General features: G+C 38.0%; 1 protein-coding gene across 5 annotated transcripts in view; it reads right to left on the bottom strand.

The window, feature by feature from the left end:
- Positions 1–18,020, bottom strand: part of LOC128225264 (caskin-2-like) — a 91,407-nt gene that overhangs the window by 56,324 nt on the left and 17,063 nt on the right. For 3 of the 5 annotated variants that reach the window (XM_052935373.1, XM_052935372.1, XM_052935371.1), the window contains exon 7: positions 8,721–8,829. In XM_052935373.1, coding sequence (XP_052791333.1) covers positions 8,721–8,829 — 109 coding nt within the window. Of the gene's footprint in view, positions 1–74; positions 826–8,720; positions 8,830–12,993; positions 13,375–18,020 lie in introns of those variants that run through there. The other 2 variants (XM_052935374.1, XM_052935376.1) reach the window with 2 other exon arrangements.

Genomic DNA, 18,020 nt, shown 5'->3' on the forward strand with positions numbered 1-18,020 from the left:
CGAACAAAGAGACATGATATGAAGGCCTAGCTGTGTCCCTCCGCGAGGAAGGGGCCAGTTGATGTTGAGCGTACCTGGACTCCAGCCTGCACCTCCTGGCTGTAACGCTTAGCGTACTTGTTCTCAACCACAAGACAATTGCTAGCCATCCGGTATCCATCCAAACTCCTCACAAGACAAGTTTTGTTGTCAATCAAATCTACCAGGCCACTATTGCAATGTTTACCCTCTTCAATCACATGAACACGTCATTAAAAAATATAATATTCTCTTTATCCTTCACATTTGTTTAATTATTAAAACCGGACTCAATTAAAATAAAAGTTTTTTAAATGGCTTGAGATAATAAACTGATATGAGCTAATGACACAGCTGAACTGAGTATCAAAATCACCTGTACCCAATACTACACAATGCCGAAACTGAGAAATCAAGGTAACAAAATGATTCTTGCTGATTAATTTTGAACCGACACAAAAACAATTAGAAAATCAACTCCTCTATCACAAGCAAATTTTCATATCTGTTGTGGAAAAAAACTGCACCAAAATCTTCAAATGTTCAACTCCAGCATTGAAACTGCATAATGGCATTTATTGAAGAATGATCACTGTAATCACCATCTTTATAATGCTGCTGCTAATTCAATCACTAAAATATAACATTTTGATTTATTTTCTTTACAGCTTTATAGTATTTGCAATGATTGAAATCTCCATTTTTCTTCATTTTTGTTCACTGAACTACAACAGCACCACTATCATCAAAGAGAAGAATACCACAGCCACGAGTCTCCCGTGCTGTATGTGTGCACATGCACCTTGCCTGCCAACTCCCCTGTCAGCCAGGAGGCTTATAGTCAGGTAATCACATCTCATATCTACCTGACATCAATCTATATGTCCCAACAACATCTAATCATTGCATTCTTATAAACTTTTCACCCAGTAGTCATTACATTTTTAGTACAGAATGATGTCTTGGGTAAAATTAAACAATTGAAATAATTAACATCAAAATACTTCATGTCTTGTATGTACACCTTTCACTTGAAGAAAAATTGATCCCAAAATTAATTCATATGTAGAACAAACAGAATTCCAGTGCAATTGTGTATAACAGGTATTAAATGAACAACAATCATAATACTACCAATATAAACTTCAAGTTCTGGAGTGAGTTTGAGTGTTAGAGATGGGAGGTATGCGCTGGAACCAGGAACACCTCTCCAGGAACCCACAAACACAAGATAGCAGTGTATTATCATGCAGTAAAGTCTTCTCACACGTTGATAGCCTTTCACCAGGAAACCATGCAATTATATATATTTATGTATATATATATATTGATCACTTGGGCCGTCAGAACACAATTTATGGCAAAACATAAATACAGAACTCGTATCAATAATTAATAATCATATGGAAGAGTTATATCTTCCTATGGTAAGTATAAACAATTCTAATGATATTATTTAATTAATAATTAATCGTTAATAACCATTAACAACATCTCAATAATGAAAGAAACATTCCGAACACCTGTAACACTTCAGATATTCACCATTTTGTCTTTATTGCCAAAGACTAACAGTCTATGGATCAAATCTGGAACCAGACTTACAAGGTAAGTGCTCTACCAACTCAGGGTCTGGGGATCAAATCTTGAACAAGTATTACAAGGCAAGTTCTCTCCCAACTGGTACTGCATGAGGATCAAATCTTGAACCAGTCTTACAAGGCAAGTGCTCTACCAACTGGTACTGCATGAGGATCAAATCTTGAACCAGTCTTACAAGGCAAGTTCTCTACCAACTGGTACTGCATGAGGATCAAATCTTGAACCAGTCTTACAAGGCAAGTGCTCTACCAACTGGGCCTGGGATCAAATCTGGAACGAGTCTTACAAGGTAAGTGCTCTACCAACTGGGCCTGGGATCAAATCTGGAACGAGTCTTACAAGGTAGGTGCTCTACCAACTGGTTCTGGGGAACAAATCTTGAACCAGTCTTACAAGGCAAGTGCTCTACCAACTGGTTATGGGGATCAAATCTTGAACGAGTCTTACAAGGTAAGTGCTCTACCAACTGGGCCTGGGATCAAATCTGGAACCAGTCTTACAAGGTAAGTGCTCTACCAACTGGGCCTGGGATAAAATCTGGAACCAGTCTAACAAGGTAAGTGCTCTACCAACTGGTTCTGGGGATCAAATCTGGAACCAGTCTTACAAGGTAAGTGCTCTACCAACTGGGCCTGGGAATCAAATCTGGAACCAGTCTTACAAGGTAAGTGCTCTACCAACTGGGCCTGGGATCAAATCTCTAACGAGTCTTACAAGGTAAGTGCTCTACCAACTGGTTCTGGGGATCAAATCTGGAACCAGTCTTACAAGGTAAGTGCTCTACCAACTGGGCCTGGGATCAAATCTCTAACGAGTCTTACAAGGTAAGTGCTCTACCAACTGGGCCTGGGATAAAATCTGGAACCAGTCTTACAAGGTAAGTGCTCTACCATCTGGTTCTGGGGATCAAATCTGGAACCAGTCTTACAAGGCAAGTGCTCTACCAACTGGGCCTGGGATCAAATCTGGAACCAGTCTTACAAGGTAAGTGCTTTACCAACTAGGCCTGAGGATCAAATCTGGAACCAGTCTTACAAGGTAAGTGCTCTACCAACTGTGCCTGGGGATCAAATCTGGAACCAGTCTTACAAGGTAAGTGCTCTAGCAACTGTGCCGTGGGATCAAATCTGGAACCAGTCTTACAAGGTAAGGCTCTACCGACTGAGCCTCAAACTTCCAATCAGTCCATTATATGATGTTATATTAATTTGTACAACAGAAACTGACCTAACTCATTGCCTCTAACAGTTTTACCCTGTACAGACATGGTTGCAGAATTTGAATTGACAAAATCAATCCGATCCTAAAATTGTATCTTTCAAAAATCAGGCTATCATAGCAGGATCAACTGCAAGTTTTGTAGGAACATCCTACCACAGCTTAGTCATGATTTGCTCTTCCAAGTCTGATTTGTTCATTATTGAAAATAAAAGTGACTCACATATAAGTGAATTCCCATGATCTGATCATGGGTATGTTTTGAGATACTATCAGCGATGAGCAGGTGAAGCAAACACTACATTAAAATGATATGAAATCAAAAATGCACAGTATATTGCTAATGAAATTCTTGGCAATAACCAATTTTTGTGGAAGAGATATTAGCGTGCAGTAGTGGCGCCACCAAATGTGTACAAATCTATTAAAGAGATGGTTTGGTGGAATATTTGGGCCAACAAAGGTGTCCAAATCTATCAAAAAGAATCCAAATCTACCCAAGAGGGCTGGTGTGGAATATTGGAACCAGCAAAGGTGTCCAAATCTACCCAATAAGGCTGGTGTGGAATATTGGAACCAGCAAAGGTGTCCAAATCTACCCAATAAGGCTGGTGTGAAATATTGGAACCAGCAAAGGTGTCCAAATCTACCCAATAAGGCTGGTGTGGAATATTGGCACCAGCAAAGGTCTCCAAATCTACCCAAAGGAGAGTGAGTAGGAGTTGTTGCGCCAGCAAAGGTCTTCAAATCAACACAAGTGAGCGAGGCCTAGTAGTAGTGGCGCCAGCAAAGGTCTCAAAATCAACCAAGTGAGAGAGGCAGAGTAGTGGCGCCAGCAAAGGTCTCCAAATCAACCCAAGTGAGCAAGGTAGAGTAGTGGCACCAGTAAAGGTCTCCATATCTACCCAAGTGAGCGAGGCGGAGTTGTGGCGCCAGCAAAGGTCTCCAAATCAACCCAAGTGTGTGAGTCTATATATTGGCGCAGGCAAAGGTCTCCAAATCAACCCAAGTGGAGTAGTGGCGCCAGCAAAGGTCTCCCCAAATCTCAAAATCCAATTTCCAAGTGAGGGCAAGATGTCCACATCTATCCAAGAGAAGGTGAGGTGGAGTAGTGGCAGCAAAGCTAGGTGACAACTTCTACCCGAGACAGGGGGAGTCTCTAAAAATGCACATTTTGCATAGTTCTACCTAAAAAATGACCTTGAACTTGAATGGTATCAACTTGTATAGATCTATAGCTTTCTTTACAACCAAGCTAATAAATTACAAATAATAGCAACTGATTTCTGGAATTCCACTTTTTGTAATTGAGTCGATACTTGGTATCATTTATAATAGCCTATATGTGTATCTTGTGTTTTATCAATGCCCAGGTTCATGTACATCTGACAGTGTGTGTTATCACGAGGTATCATCTATCAATCAATCATGAGGAACAGACAGATGGCACCAGACACAAGCCTGATACACACACTTACCTGGATATACCCCTTCTGGTCTATGCCTGATCCAGATAATGACAACTCTTTATTTTTAATATTCTTTGAAATCATCTAGACTGATTTTGATGAAAACAAAAAGTATCTACATTCTACCTTCTACCAGAGGCTGTGTTGAGTTGGAGCTGTGACTCTCCGATCTATAAATAAGGAGTATAATCAGCATATTTTGGTAGTTTAATCATTCTTAGGTACCAAAGATAGTTTTATTTCCTGATACCAATACAAATTAAACAGAAACAGGAACATTTCAATGTCTTTCTCTGGAGATTTATTTTCTGTGGAATTCTTTCTTTAGATCCAATTACGACCTTCAAAAACCAATCATGGTAATGGAAACTGCAAATGCCTGTAATTTCAGGTATTAAAGAATATCAGTAAAGATATAGGGAAGGATAAATTTCACTTTATGTACGAGTATAATGATGGGTGAATGCCAATATTTACTGATAATGCTAGAGAAACATTCTGCTCCTTATGAACTAGTTGCTCCGGAAACCATTCCATTTCATATGAACAAACAACTCCGGTATAAATTCTGTTCCATATGAACAAACTGCTCTGCTAACCAGTCTCCTCCATATGAACAAATTGATCCGCTAACCAGACTCCTCCATATGAACAAACTGCCAAGCTTACCAGTCTCCTCCATATGAACAAACTGCTTCGCTAACCAGTCTCCTCCATATGAACAAATTGATCCGCTAACCAGACTCCTCCATATGAACAAACTGCCAAGCTTACCAGTCTCCTCCATATGAACGAACTGCTTCGCTAACCAGTCTCCTTCATGTGAACGAACTGCTCCGGTAACCAGTCTCCTCCATATAAACAAACTGCTCCAGTAACCAGTCTCCTGCATATAAATGTACTGCTTCGGTAACCAGTCTCCTCCATATGAACAAACTGCTCCGGTAACAAGTCTAATCATTAGAAGTGGCCAGGAGGCCCTGTCTATAGGGATACATGTTTACAGTTTTCAATGGACGAGGAATGTTGTATAACGGAACCATTTTGTTGTCTGTGAATAGTTTAACCATAGATAAATAACATGTTTTATAAAAAAATGTTAGCTAGATGGCTATGACGATAATCTACAAACTTATTCATTTGCTTTTTATTTATACTGGTCACTGATCAGACACAGTGGTTATTTCCCTTTGAAAAATTGTTATTTATTGAGGCGCATACGTGGGGAAAGTAGTAATGATAAGCTTACAAGTCAGTAGTTAAGCACTGCTAGTTCCAGGCATTTATGTACTAAGGCCATAATGCAGCCATTATAGGGTGAGGGAAGACCTTTATAGAATTGTTATTATTATCTTTACAAATATCTATATCAATTCAATCCAATTATTTTACCCAATTTCATTGTTTCATTGTTTCCCACTTCTTTATCTGTTTAAATTCAGACACTAATGTGTCAGAGATGCAATAATTTGGTTTAGTTTTTCTAAAGTTAAGTAAAAGGTCAATCCCTGAGCCCGGCTGAATAACACAGAATATTGAAAAAAAGTTACTCCCCCAAGCCAGTATAGACGATCTCCTACCCTACATCATTCAATACGGAATTTACGATCTTCACAGATCTATTAATCTGCACTCAAAATAATTCAATTCTGTTTTGGCTTTGTTTAAAATATATTGCTTGTTGTTGGGCAATTTTTCTGAAAATTTAGGAATTTTTACGAAGAAACAACAGGGTCAGTCGCTTGGGGAAGAAGCCAGTGTACCCGGCTATGGCAATAAAGGAAAAAAATGGCCCTGTTTTTCTACTTTATACAGCAACATGAGTAATTATTGGCTGCCATTCGGGCGGTGGAGAGATACATGTTTTATTTAATCTTGAACATGTTTTTAATGGCCTTCCCTTGGATTAATACGTTATATATCAATATATTTCATCCCTTAGCACTTTTTTCAATCACATATTATATTGTTTAAACCTATGTTAAACCTCATTCAAATTATGATAAAACAAGATATATTCACAATTTAAGTTTTTCAGCCGTGTCTTTGATGTCTTGCAACAAAATTCAAATTGGTTGTACGGTAAGCCCATTAGGGCACTCACTTCCCCTCATTGGCGACCCGGATTTGATTCCAGGCCTGGTGGCATGTCAGTTTGGTTTGTGGTCACAAAGCAGAACAACTGGGTTTCCTCTGGGTACACTCACATCGTGCCAACAAGAATGATTAATAGAATATTGTAATAACTTGTTTCACAATTGTTGTAAAATAAAAAACTTAATTTCATCTTGTATTGTAAAGGTCTGCCACACATTATTAAGTGACTCTAATCTGATCAAATAAGGATTTGTCAGAGTTTCATGAAGCCAGCAATTTTCTGCCCACCATGGCTGTCCATTAAACATTTACTCAAGGGAGACAACTGATTTAAAATCTGCCCCACTCATCACTTGGGTCTGGGAAAATCATTGAAGCTTCAAACAATTCTGGAATGTGCCTGGAATTTACTATTTGTGGTTAACAAATGAGAAATTCCTGCCAGGAACTTGTTAAACTTGTAACAAAATAAATTGCCTTTCACTGTTGTCATATCATTTACCTGGGTGGGAAAATATGTGAGGCTTTCATAGAACACTACTGTGTGATGCTTTCATAGAACAGTGCAGCGGATTATTGTAAATTCCTGTGATCATTCAACAATACTTATAATTGAAGCTTTAAGCTCGAATTAGTGAATACACTCAAATTAGAGTCAATCATATTTTTTGCTATCATTTCAGGTTGTTTCAGGTACAAACTGATTAATGTTGAAGACAATGTTGTTGTTGGCATCCAATGCAGATCTCAGTTTGTTTCAGGGAAGAACAATTGCAAAAACAACTGCATGACTGATCGTCAAGGAAGGAAATATGCTGCCTTGAATTCCCCCGTACATTCATGTATAACATATTATAAGGACTTGAAATAATTTCCTTGTCTTATGACGAATATATCCTTAGCGTTTTAAAAGAGTAAAGTGGTCTGGTGGTCTTGGATTCAAGCCAAACCTGGGTTTAGGTTTCCTCCTCTCAACCATGAATTCAAGGGTTCAAGCCCAACCAAGGTATAGAAGTCCTCCCCTAAACCAAGAGGTCATGGGCTCAAGCCCAGCCAAGGTATAGAAGTCCTCCTCTCAACCAAGAGGTCATCGGCTCAAGCCCAGCCAAGGTATAGAAGTCCTCCTCTAAACCAAGAGGTCATGGGCTCAAGCCCAGCCAAGGTATACATGTCCTCCTCTCAACCAAGAGATCATGGGTTCAAACACCACCATGGGCCATATTTTCTCAAGGCCATTCAAACTGAAAACAAGTTCCAATTTCCATCCCATTATGATCCCTGCTAACTTCAAGCTGAGTTCGCAATCAAGCTACAAAAAAATCAATTTAAAATAAAGTGCATTTTCAGGGTGGTCATCAGTTCATCCAAGTGCCAATATGTGCCCTGCTGTGTTGATAAGAAGTTTGCATACAAATGATAGAATTGAAATTCTGCAGAGCATAACAATATAATGATGGAAACAAGACTCATACAGTTCCAGTCACTGCAAGGGAGGTAACCAAAATTTATGAACATAGCTATAATCCATCATTTATTACTGTCCATTGCTGATGGTACAGAATAAGTCTTACAGACAATCAGCAAGTTTATATTTCACTTCAAAGGCGGCAATAAACAGCATTAAGAATGGCCACTGTCTTCCTTATATTAGTTTACCATTATTTACATTGAAGTCTTTGTCAGTTGGAAGATAGAGTCCACATAAATCATGGCGGGCAGTGCAATGAACCAGCAAACCACAACATCCCCGGGCCAAGCTGGCAACACTTGAAGTGACTTCCCCGTGTTTGTTTGCTTGTAATTATCCAAGTTTATGTCAATTATTCCTAAACATACCAGGCTATCATATGGGGTCATAAGGTTACTGACCATTAGTTGTTCTAAAATAAACAACTTTCCTAAAATATTATAAACATTAGGCGTTTGGTTTGGAAACATCCAATGATCTGAAATCCAAATAAAGCCGCCCTATTAAACTGCAATTAAGATATCACAATTACAGCAAAACATTTTATCAGAGCCAAACCACGAATATAGAGGGCAATGTCTCATTCTTTTAACAGTCTACAGTATTACAGAATTTACATCCCATACAGTGATGATTGTCAGACGGTCAAGACTTTTGTGGTTAAGGGATCCTGGGTGCAATCCCCAGGTAGAGCATGATAAGTTATGGATTCTAGTAGTTAGCTATGTACACCACAATTGGTTTTATCAAGAAAATTAATGCTGCATCAGCTTTAACTGTATTTACAATAAAGCTAAAATACACATCAGCATTAGCTGAAGCCATCTAATCTTGCTTATAAGACTTACATCTAACAGGAGACGGACAACATCAGTTTTCCCAAAGAGTGCAGCCTCGTGAAGACAGGTACCCTGCGGCGTCGACCGATTCACGTTCATTCCACCCTGCAGCAACAACCTGAAAGACATGGAGAGACACTGTGTCATGATTGGGACTTTATACATCATGTTATTCCTTCTGCATGTTATGCACTTTAACTTGCCTAAAGACATTACATTTATACCAGTCAATATCCCTGACAGGCTAAACCCAACTGTCAATATCCCTGACATGCTAAACCCAATCTGTCACTTTACCCAACAGGCCAAACCCAACTGTCAATATCCCTGACATGCTAAACCCGATCTGTCACTTTACCCGACAGGCCAAACCCAACTGTCAATATCCCTGACATGCTAAACCCAATCTGTCACTTTACCCGACAGGCTAAACCCAACTGTCAATATCCCTGACAGGCTAAACCCAATCTGTCACTTTACCCGACAGGCCAAACCCAACTGTCCATATCCCTGACATGCTAAACCCGATCTGTCACTTTACCCGACAGGCTAAACCCAACTGTCAATATCCCTGACAGGCTAAACCCAATCTGTCACTTTACCCGACAGGCCAAACCCAACTGTCAATATCCCTGACATGCTAAACCCAATCTGTCACTTTACCCGACAGGCCAAACCCAACTGTCAATATCCCTGACATGCTAAACCCAATCTGTCACTTTACCCGACAGGCCAAACCCAACTGTCAATATCCCTGACATGCTAAACCCGATCTGTCACTTTACCCGATAGGCAAAACCCAACTGTCAATATCCCTGACATGCTAAACCCAATCTGTCACTTTACCCGACAGGCTAAACCCAACTGTCAATATCCCTGACAGGCTACACTCAATCTGTCACTTTACCCGACAGGCCAAACCCAACTGTCAATATCCCTGACATGCTAAACCCAATCTGTCACTTTACCCAACAGGCCAAACCCAACTGTCAATATCCCTGACATGCTAAACCCAATCTGTCACTTTACCCAACAGGCTAAACCCAACTGTCAATATCCCTGACAGGCTAAACCCAATCTGTCACTTTACCCAACAGGCTAAACCCAACTGTCAATATCCCTGCCTGAGGCTAAATCCAATCTGTCACTTTACCCGACAGGCTAAACCCAACTGTCAATATCCCTGCCTGAGGCTAAACCCAATCTGTCACTTTACCCAACAGGCTAAACCCAACTGTCAATATCCCTGCCTGAGGCTAAATCCAATCTGTCACTTTACCCGACAGGCTAGGCCCAACTGTCAATATCCCTGACAGGCTAAACCCAACTGTCAATATCCCTGACAGGCTTTATTTAACATGTCAATTACCCCAACAGGCTACGGGCAACAGTGAAACATAAAGCATATCAACCATCAGTGAATCACAAAGCATATCAACCATCAGTGAATCACAAAGCATATCAATCATCAGTGAACCATAAAGCATAACAACCATCAGTGAATCACAAAGCATATCAACCATCAGAAAATCACAAAGCATATCAATCATCAGTGAAACACAAAGCATATCAATCATCAGTGAATCACAAAGCATATCAATCATCAGTGAAACACAAAGCATATCAATCATCAGTGAAACACAAAGCATATCAACCATCAGTGAATCACAAAGCATAACAACCATCAGTGAATCACAAAGCATAACAACCATCAGTGAACCATAAAGCATAACAACCATCAGTGAATCACAAAGCATATCAACCATCAGAAAATCACAAAGCATATCAATCATCAGTGAAACACAAAGCATATCAATCATCAGTGAATCACAAAGCATATCAATCATCAGTGAAACACAAAGCATATCAATCATCAGTGAAACACAAAGCATATCAACCATCAGTGAATCACAAAGCATAACAACCATCAGTGAATCACAAAGCATAACAACCATCAGGGAACCATAAAGCATAACAACCATCAGTGAATCACAAAGCATATCAACCACCAGTGAATCACAAAGCATAACAACCATCAGTGAATCACAAAGCATAACAACCATCAGTGAACCATAAAGCATAACAACCATCAGTGAATCACAAAGCATATCAACCATCAGTGAATCACAAAGCATATCAACCATCAGTGAATCACAAAGCATAACAACCATCAGAAAATCACAAAGCATATCAACCATCAGTGAATCACAAAGCATAACAACCATCAGAAAATCACAAAGCATATCAACCATCAGTGAATCACAAAGCAGAAATCACAAAGCATATCAACCATCAGTGAATCACAAAGCATAACAACCATCAGAAAATCACAAAGCATATCAACCATCAGTGAATCACAAAGTATAACAACCATCAGAAAATCACAAAGCATATCAACCATCAGTGAATCACAAAGCATAACAACCATCAGAAAATCACAAAGCATATCAACCATCAGTGAATCACAAAGCATAACAACCATCAGTGAATCACAAAGCATATCAACCATCAGTGAATCACAAAGCATAACAACCATCAGAAAATCACAAAGCATATCAACCATCAGTGAATCACAAAGCATATCAATCATCAGGGAACTGCAAAGCATATCAACCATCAGTGAATCACAAAGCATATCAACCATCAGTGAATCACAAAGCATATCAACCATCAGTGAATCACAAAGCATATCAACCATCAGTGAATCACAAAGCATATCAACCATCAGTGAAACACAAAGCATATCAATCATCAGTGAATCACAAAGCATATCAACCATCAGTGAATCACAAAGCATATCAACCATCAGGGAACTGTAAAGCATATCAACCATCAGTGAATCATAACGCATATCAACCATCAGGGAACTGTAAAGCATATCAATCATCAGTGAATCATAAAGCATATCAACCATCAACAAAGCATATCAACCATCAGTTAATCACAAATCAAGGCATATCAACCATCAGCAAGCTCTTCATGCATGAGGCAATCTGACATTTTTTATCAGAACGCTGATTATTTATCCACTCATGTGATTATTTCTCTTAAATTTTGAGCATGTGTTTTACATAACATAGCATGTCAAAACACATTTGAAATAACAGGCGTATAGCAAAAAGCAAGGCCTATTTTCTCCTTGTTTAATTTCTAGGTGACAGTCTGTCACAGAGACTATTCCTGTGTGACATGCATCATGTCTAGCCTAACATTACTATTGACACACATCCCAAATGCATAGCCTACCTTTATTACCATTTCTTAATGGTTCATAGTACAAAGCATAGTCCTTTAATCCTTCTCCCCAATGACTGCCTTTCATTAAGCCTACTGTTTTTATAGTTTCTTGAAGACAACATGTGCTTTCAGACCAAACTAACATTTTTGTGACACAGGCCTTAGCTAATTTTTCTTGCTGTTTCTATGAAACAACTTGTCACAATGTAACATTCTCCTAGCCTAGCCTACTTTTCTACCTACCATATAGGCCTAGCATACCATTTCATTTTATTTTGGAGACAGTCTGAACCATAGGCCTTCCTACCTTTTTTATCATATAGGTATTGCATACCATTTCAATCTGTTTTTGAGACAGTCTGAACCAGGGCTTCTAAAACTTTGGAACCTCAATCAGTCCGGACCCGGCGACGACCTCCCCCCCCAAAAAAAAAATGAAAAAAATCCCCCCGATTGCAAGCCTCTGCTAATTAACAGATAGGCTATAGAGTGATCAGCGTAGCGGAAAAAGCAGCTGGTCGCATCGGTCTCATGGTAACCAAGACACTTTTATGACCTATTGGATGTAGATTTGAATGTTTGAATGACCCATGAATGTTTGTGTATTACAATTTCTACATGTTTTACTGACTTAGTCGTTTTGGACCGAAATTACAAAAAAAAAATAAGAAAATTTCGGACCGATTTTTTTTACACTTATTGAAACTGAAATCGGTCTGGCTTGGTCAAAATCAGTCCAGACCGGCCAATTGCCGGTTTTTAGAAGCCCTGGTCTGAACCATAGGCCTTCCTACCTTTTCTATCATATAGGTATTGCATACCATTTCAATCTGTTTTTGTGACAGTCTGTACCATAGGCCTTTCCTACCTTTTTCTTTCATATAAGCAAGCATACCAATTCTTTCTGTCCTTGAGACCACCAGTAGCCACAACCTTTCTTCATGTTTCTGGCAGAAGGACCGTCAGGTTTACCTAGCTTACCCTAGCCTACCTTTTCTATCATAAAGACCTAGCTAAACTTTTCTTCATTAGAGGCCTGGGCTACCTTTTCTTTCTGTTTCTGGGAGACAGCCTGTCACGTAGGCTGGACAGTGTCAGGTTGGGCAGGCTTGGTATGCGGGGCAGGGAGAGCCTACGTCCACACTGGGGAGTCTGCTTTCTCTCCATTGTCCTATGAGACTGCATGTTATCCTCTATTACTACACTACACTGGCACTTGAAGATGTTTTCACAACTGCTGTTACCATTTCTATGCCATGTCTAGTAAGTCCACTGTGTTTGTATTAATGTCTAAGTCTTTCATGTTTTTATTTTCACAAACATAATTTAATGAAAAAAAAAGTTTATATTTAAAACTGTCAGTAATTATCCATTTGTTTTAAATCCAAATTAATTTGAATACTATAATCATGTGCAGTCCTGACAAATTCTCTGGCCACATTTAAATCTGAGATGACCATAATGCACTGCTGTATTCCAGTGAGATGTCTCTGCTAAGCCAGAATCCTCTATGGTTTAACAGGTGCCCAATAAATAACCAGCCAGTAACAATAAATCATAGTGTATGGATTATGCTTTATAATATAACATAAATATTAGTTTTGTCTCTACAGCTTGTTAGCCTCATAGTAGTCTTTCCTCCCGAGGAAACAATAAATAGGTGGCCTCCATAAACTGTTGAGAAGCTTCACCAGAACCGTTATCTTCCTGCCCTATCTTTGTGGATCATTATAAAGCTATCTTAGAAGCCAAGGGCGGACTCATTGTACATGACAGTTTGGCCCTGGATCAAGGTTTTCCACCAGGCCAATGCAGCCAGGGCAGGATGAGGAACATATAGCAGCTGATTGGGGATGTTACCTTCCCTTGACACCACACTGCCACTTACAATCTGACACTTACAGAGAGAGTTTCTCTGAAGTAGGTGAAGTATTGCAACACTTGAAAATGTCAATCTTGTTCTGAAATAATGCATACAGCTACTGAAATGAACTTACTATGAAGTATCTATAATGGAAAATTACAGAAAAGTCCTTGTCAGTGTCATCAACAACTGACCAGAGTGACCCAGTAATGCTCACATCTCCTATAACGATTTGTTGCTCGTAAAGATGCTGTAGACACCAAGGCCGCCTGGATAGTGTTATTGCCTCTGACACCCGTCACTGTCAGATTATCTAGATATCAAACAAGCAGCAAGGCAACATATAAGAGTTTGAAATACTTTAAAAAAAGCATAACAACAACAAACTCTCTTTGGTTCCAATGTTTTGAGCAATACTGATTGAAAGTTAAACCAGAAACTGTTATTTATTTCGAAAAGCTTTTTTTTCCATTATAACCAGTTACATGTTTCTGAATGACTTCAGTATTTAATTCTCAGAATTAAATTTTGTTAAATGGGATGTCTTATCTTGGCAAATCAGCAGTCAGTCACTATTGATTTTAATCAGGTGAATTGGTAAATTTTAACAGAGGCTGGGTCAATAGACAAAATTCAGAAGCTAAGTTGGTTAAAGGTTCGTTATAAGTATGTATTAACCAAACTAAATTGTAAGTCACACATAGTAATAGCTTAAATTTTAACCACTATTTGAAGTTAACTTTATACAAAATTCAGTGTAACATCATATACCATTTAATTTGCCTTTTCTCAGAAATACATACACAGTAATTGTTTATTGCGAGAAGCAATTCCTGTTTAATAGCTTTGAAATCTATTTTCTCATATTCCTTCCTCTTGGGCTTGAAATATTTCCCATATTCATATACCTTTTTATTGATGTTCTATCTAAAGCCATGATCTTATCTATGACCTGTAGAAAACAATCTGTTCTGAGAAATAAGGCTGATATTATCATTTTTCAGAACTATATATAAATTGATACAGAGCAAGATATACTGTTGTGTAATCCACAACTGCCCTTTATATCACATACAGCAAGCATGAAATTTCCTTTAATCCTAACCCAGCTAACAAACATAATGGTCCAAATACTTAGAAGTAAGTTTACCAGACAAACACAAACATTTTGCTGGAAAATATTAGATAAAAAAACACGCAGTAAGCTGGCCATGTGCTCGCTGATCACAAGGACAAGTGGAGTGAGTAATATCTGAAAGCAGCAGTTTTTAGGCTGAATGCTGCTTGGCCTGCAGACTATTATAACCTTCAAATCGGAATCTACCATCAGCAGATCAACATAACATTTAAAACATTTGAAGAATGAATGTGTGCACAGGCGTATCAACCCAAGTGCTGTTAGAAATGAGGCGGTCAACTACCTTATTTACATTACCAGTCTGCTCTAAAAGATTCTTAGCACTACATTGTCAGCCAATCAGGGGCGCTAGATTTTTAAAATGTTCAGTTTCTCTTCATGAATAAGCAAATTGCTATAACTGCGCATGCGCATATTAAAAGTCACACCACTATTTGCATATGCAAAAGCACGAATTCAGAGTCAACGCTGATTTAAATGACGTTACACTATCTTGCAGTGATTGACAGGTTTTTTTGACAGGCGCACAGATTAATTTTAATGCTGATGCAATTTGCAAGGGGCTAACACTAAGTTGTTTAGAATTTATTAAGTAATTACTTCGTAAATAAGAAACAACGGTCTGCGCTGCGCTCCACTTCCTTAGGTTACTTATTCACGAGGAAATTACTTAATAAACTCTAACCTATACAGAGAGCTGCCTTCTGCATGAGTAGTTTGCTAAAAGTAGCGCTGTCTTGAGTATTCATAATATGTTGTGAAGTTAAAAAAAGTGTGAAATAAGCTTCGTTTTTGCATTACTATGCAATTAAAATCATAGAAAACGCAATTCTTTTAATATCAACAAGTTAGAAAATGCAACTTATACAAAAAGTTAAAAAATGAATGTGTTATCAATAAAAATTGATACATGTTTATATCTGTGTTAACATTTTGGCCATAGCCAGTGATCTAGATACTATAGGTTAAATACAATCTGGATCATCGGATTCAGACATGTTTATTCCCTGGAATCTAACCCGGAAAACTTAGTTAAACCTGCAAAAACTTGAATCATATTGAAGATGCAATTAAATGCTTATGTAGCGTAAGATATCAAACCAAAATGTTTTAAATGAAAATATAATATTTCATTTAATTTGAAAATCAGTTTTTTCGTTGACAGTTTCGTTGACTGGCTTTTACTTGACAATTTTTTATTAAGATATTAATAAGATTGTAATTATGTACTTACACAAAAAAATAATGGTTTTGCAACTATGCCATTTATTTGTGTAAGTACATACTAACAACCTTTTATTGTAACTAAATGCATATAACACACTTATACAATTAAAATCAAAGTGTCAATAGGCTTCCAGCCTGCTACGGTTTGTGAGATAGTCATGTTATACCAAATGGAACAGAAAGTGTGTGAAGATATCTCGGTTTGTCTCAGTAATTTCAGCCTGGAGTCTTAAGCATGTTGAATATTTTTAATCTACGTCCAAGGATCTTGTCCTTGTAGAAAGAGACCTTAAACATAAACTTTATCAACATATCCAATGCATTTTGTTGGAGGCATTTGGTTAAGTGGGCATTACCTGGGAGTAAATTAAATACGACTAAGTCATGTTTGAATGGTAGAGGGGATTTTTATCAAAGAATGCCAAAATGCTTTATCTGCGGCAGTGTATTTTTTGTGAAACCAAAGATCCAGATAAGGTTTCATATGCATTTGCAATTGCTTATTACTCTATACTTTTTTAAATGAGTATTTCAAGTGACTGATACATCATGATTTTGATTTAGTTCAGGATTTAGTTCAGGATAAAAATCTTAAAGTGTTTGTGATGGAATTCATGAGTATAAATACACTGTCTTTAGATGTTTATGTTTATTTGTTTTACAATTACATGACTATACTCACAAAACGTAGCAGGCCGACAGCCTTTCAACGCTTTAAGCACTTTGATTACTGAACTCTGTCATGAAGCTAATATCCTGGCCACATGTTTGCACCAGCCACCTGTTCCCCACAAAACAGCAAACAGGCTGTGGAGTAAACATTTATTAACCCTGCTATCATTGATCATTATCAGATTAGGTTTTCAATACAAGCCCAATTTCTTATATTAGAAGATATATCTAAGAGTTACACACTGATTATAATCACAATAAAATCATGGCACTGAGCCTCAAAAGTTAGGTAAGATCAAGTATGATCAACCAAAAAATAGGATAAGATAAAGTATGAACAACAGAAGTGTTGGGTAAGATAAAGTATGAACAACAGAAAAGTTGGGTTAGATAAAGTATGAACAACAGAAGTGTTGGGTAAGATAAAGTATGAACAACAGAAGTGTTGGGTAAGATAAAGTATAAACAATAGAAAAGTTGGGTATGATAAAGTATGAACAACAGAAGTGTCGGGTAAGATAAAGTATGAACAACAGAAGTGTTGGGTTAGATAAAGTATGAACAACCAAAGTGTTGGGTAAGATATAGTATGAACAACAGAAGTGTTGGGTAAGATAAAGTATGAACAACAGAAGTGTTGGGTAAGATAAAGTATAAACAATAGAAAAGTTGGGTATGATAAAGTATGAACAACAGAAGTGTCGGGTAAGATAAAGTATGAACAACAGAAGTGTTGGGTTAGATAAAGTATGAACAACCAAAGTGTTGGGTAAGATATAGTATGAACAACAGAAGTGTTGGGTAAGATATAGTATGAACAACAGAAGTGTTGGGTAAGATATAGTATGAACAACAGAAGTGTTGGGTAAGATATAGTATGAACAACAGAAGTGTTGGGTAAGATATAGTATGAACAACAGAAGTGTTGGGTAAGATATAGTAAGAACAACAGAAGTGTTGGGTAAGATATAGTATGAACAACAGAAGTGTTGGGTAAGATATAGTATGAACAACAGAAGTGTTGGGTAAGATATAGTATGAACAACAGAAGTGTTGGGTAAGATATAGTATAAACAGCAGAAGTGTTGGGTAAGATAAAGTATGAACAGCAGAAGTGTTGGGTAAGATATAGTATGAACAACAGAAGTGTTGGGTAAGATATAGTATGAAC

This window comes from Mya arenaria, chromosome 2 (genome assembly GCF_026914265.1).
Source record: "Mya arenaria isolate MELC-2E11 chromosome 2, ASM2691426v1".
Classification (NCBI taxonomy): domain Eukaryota; kingdom Metazoa; phylum Mollusca; class Bivalvia; order Myida; family Myidae; genus Mya; species Mya arenaria.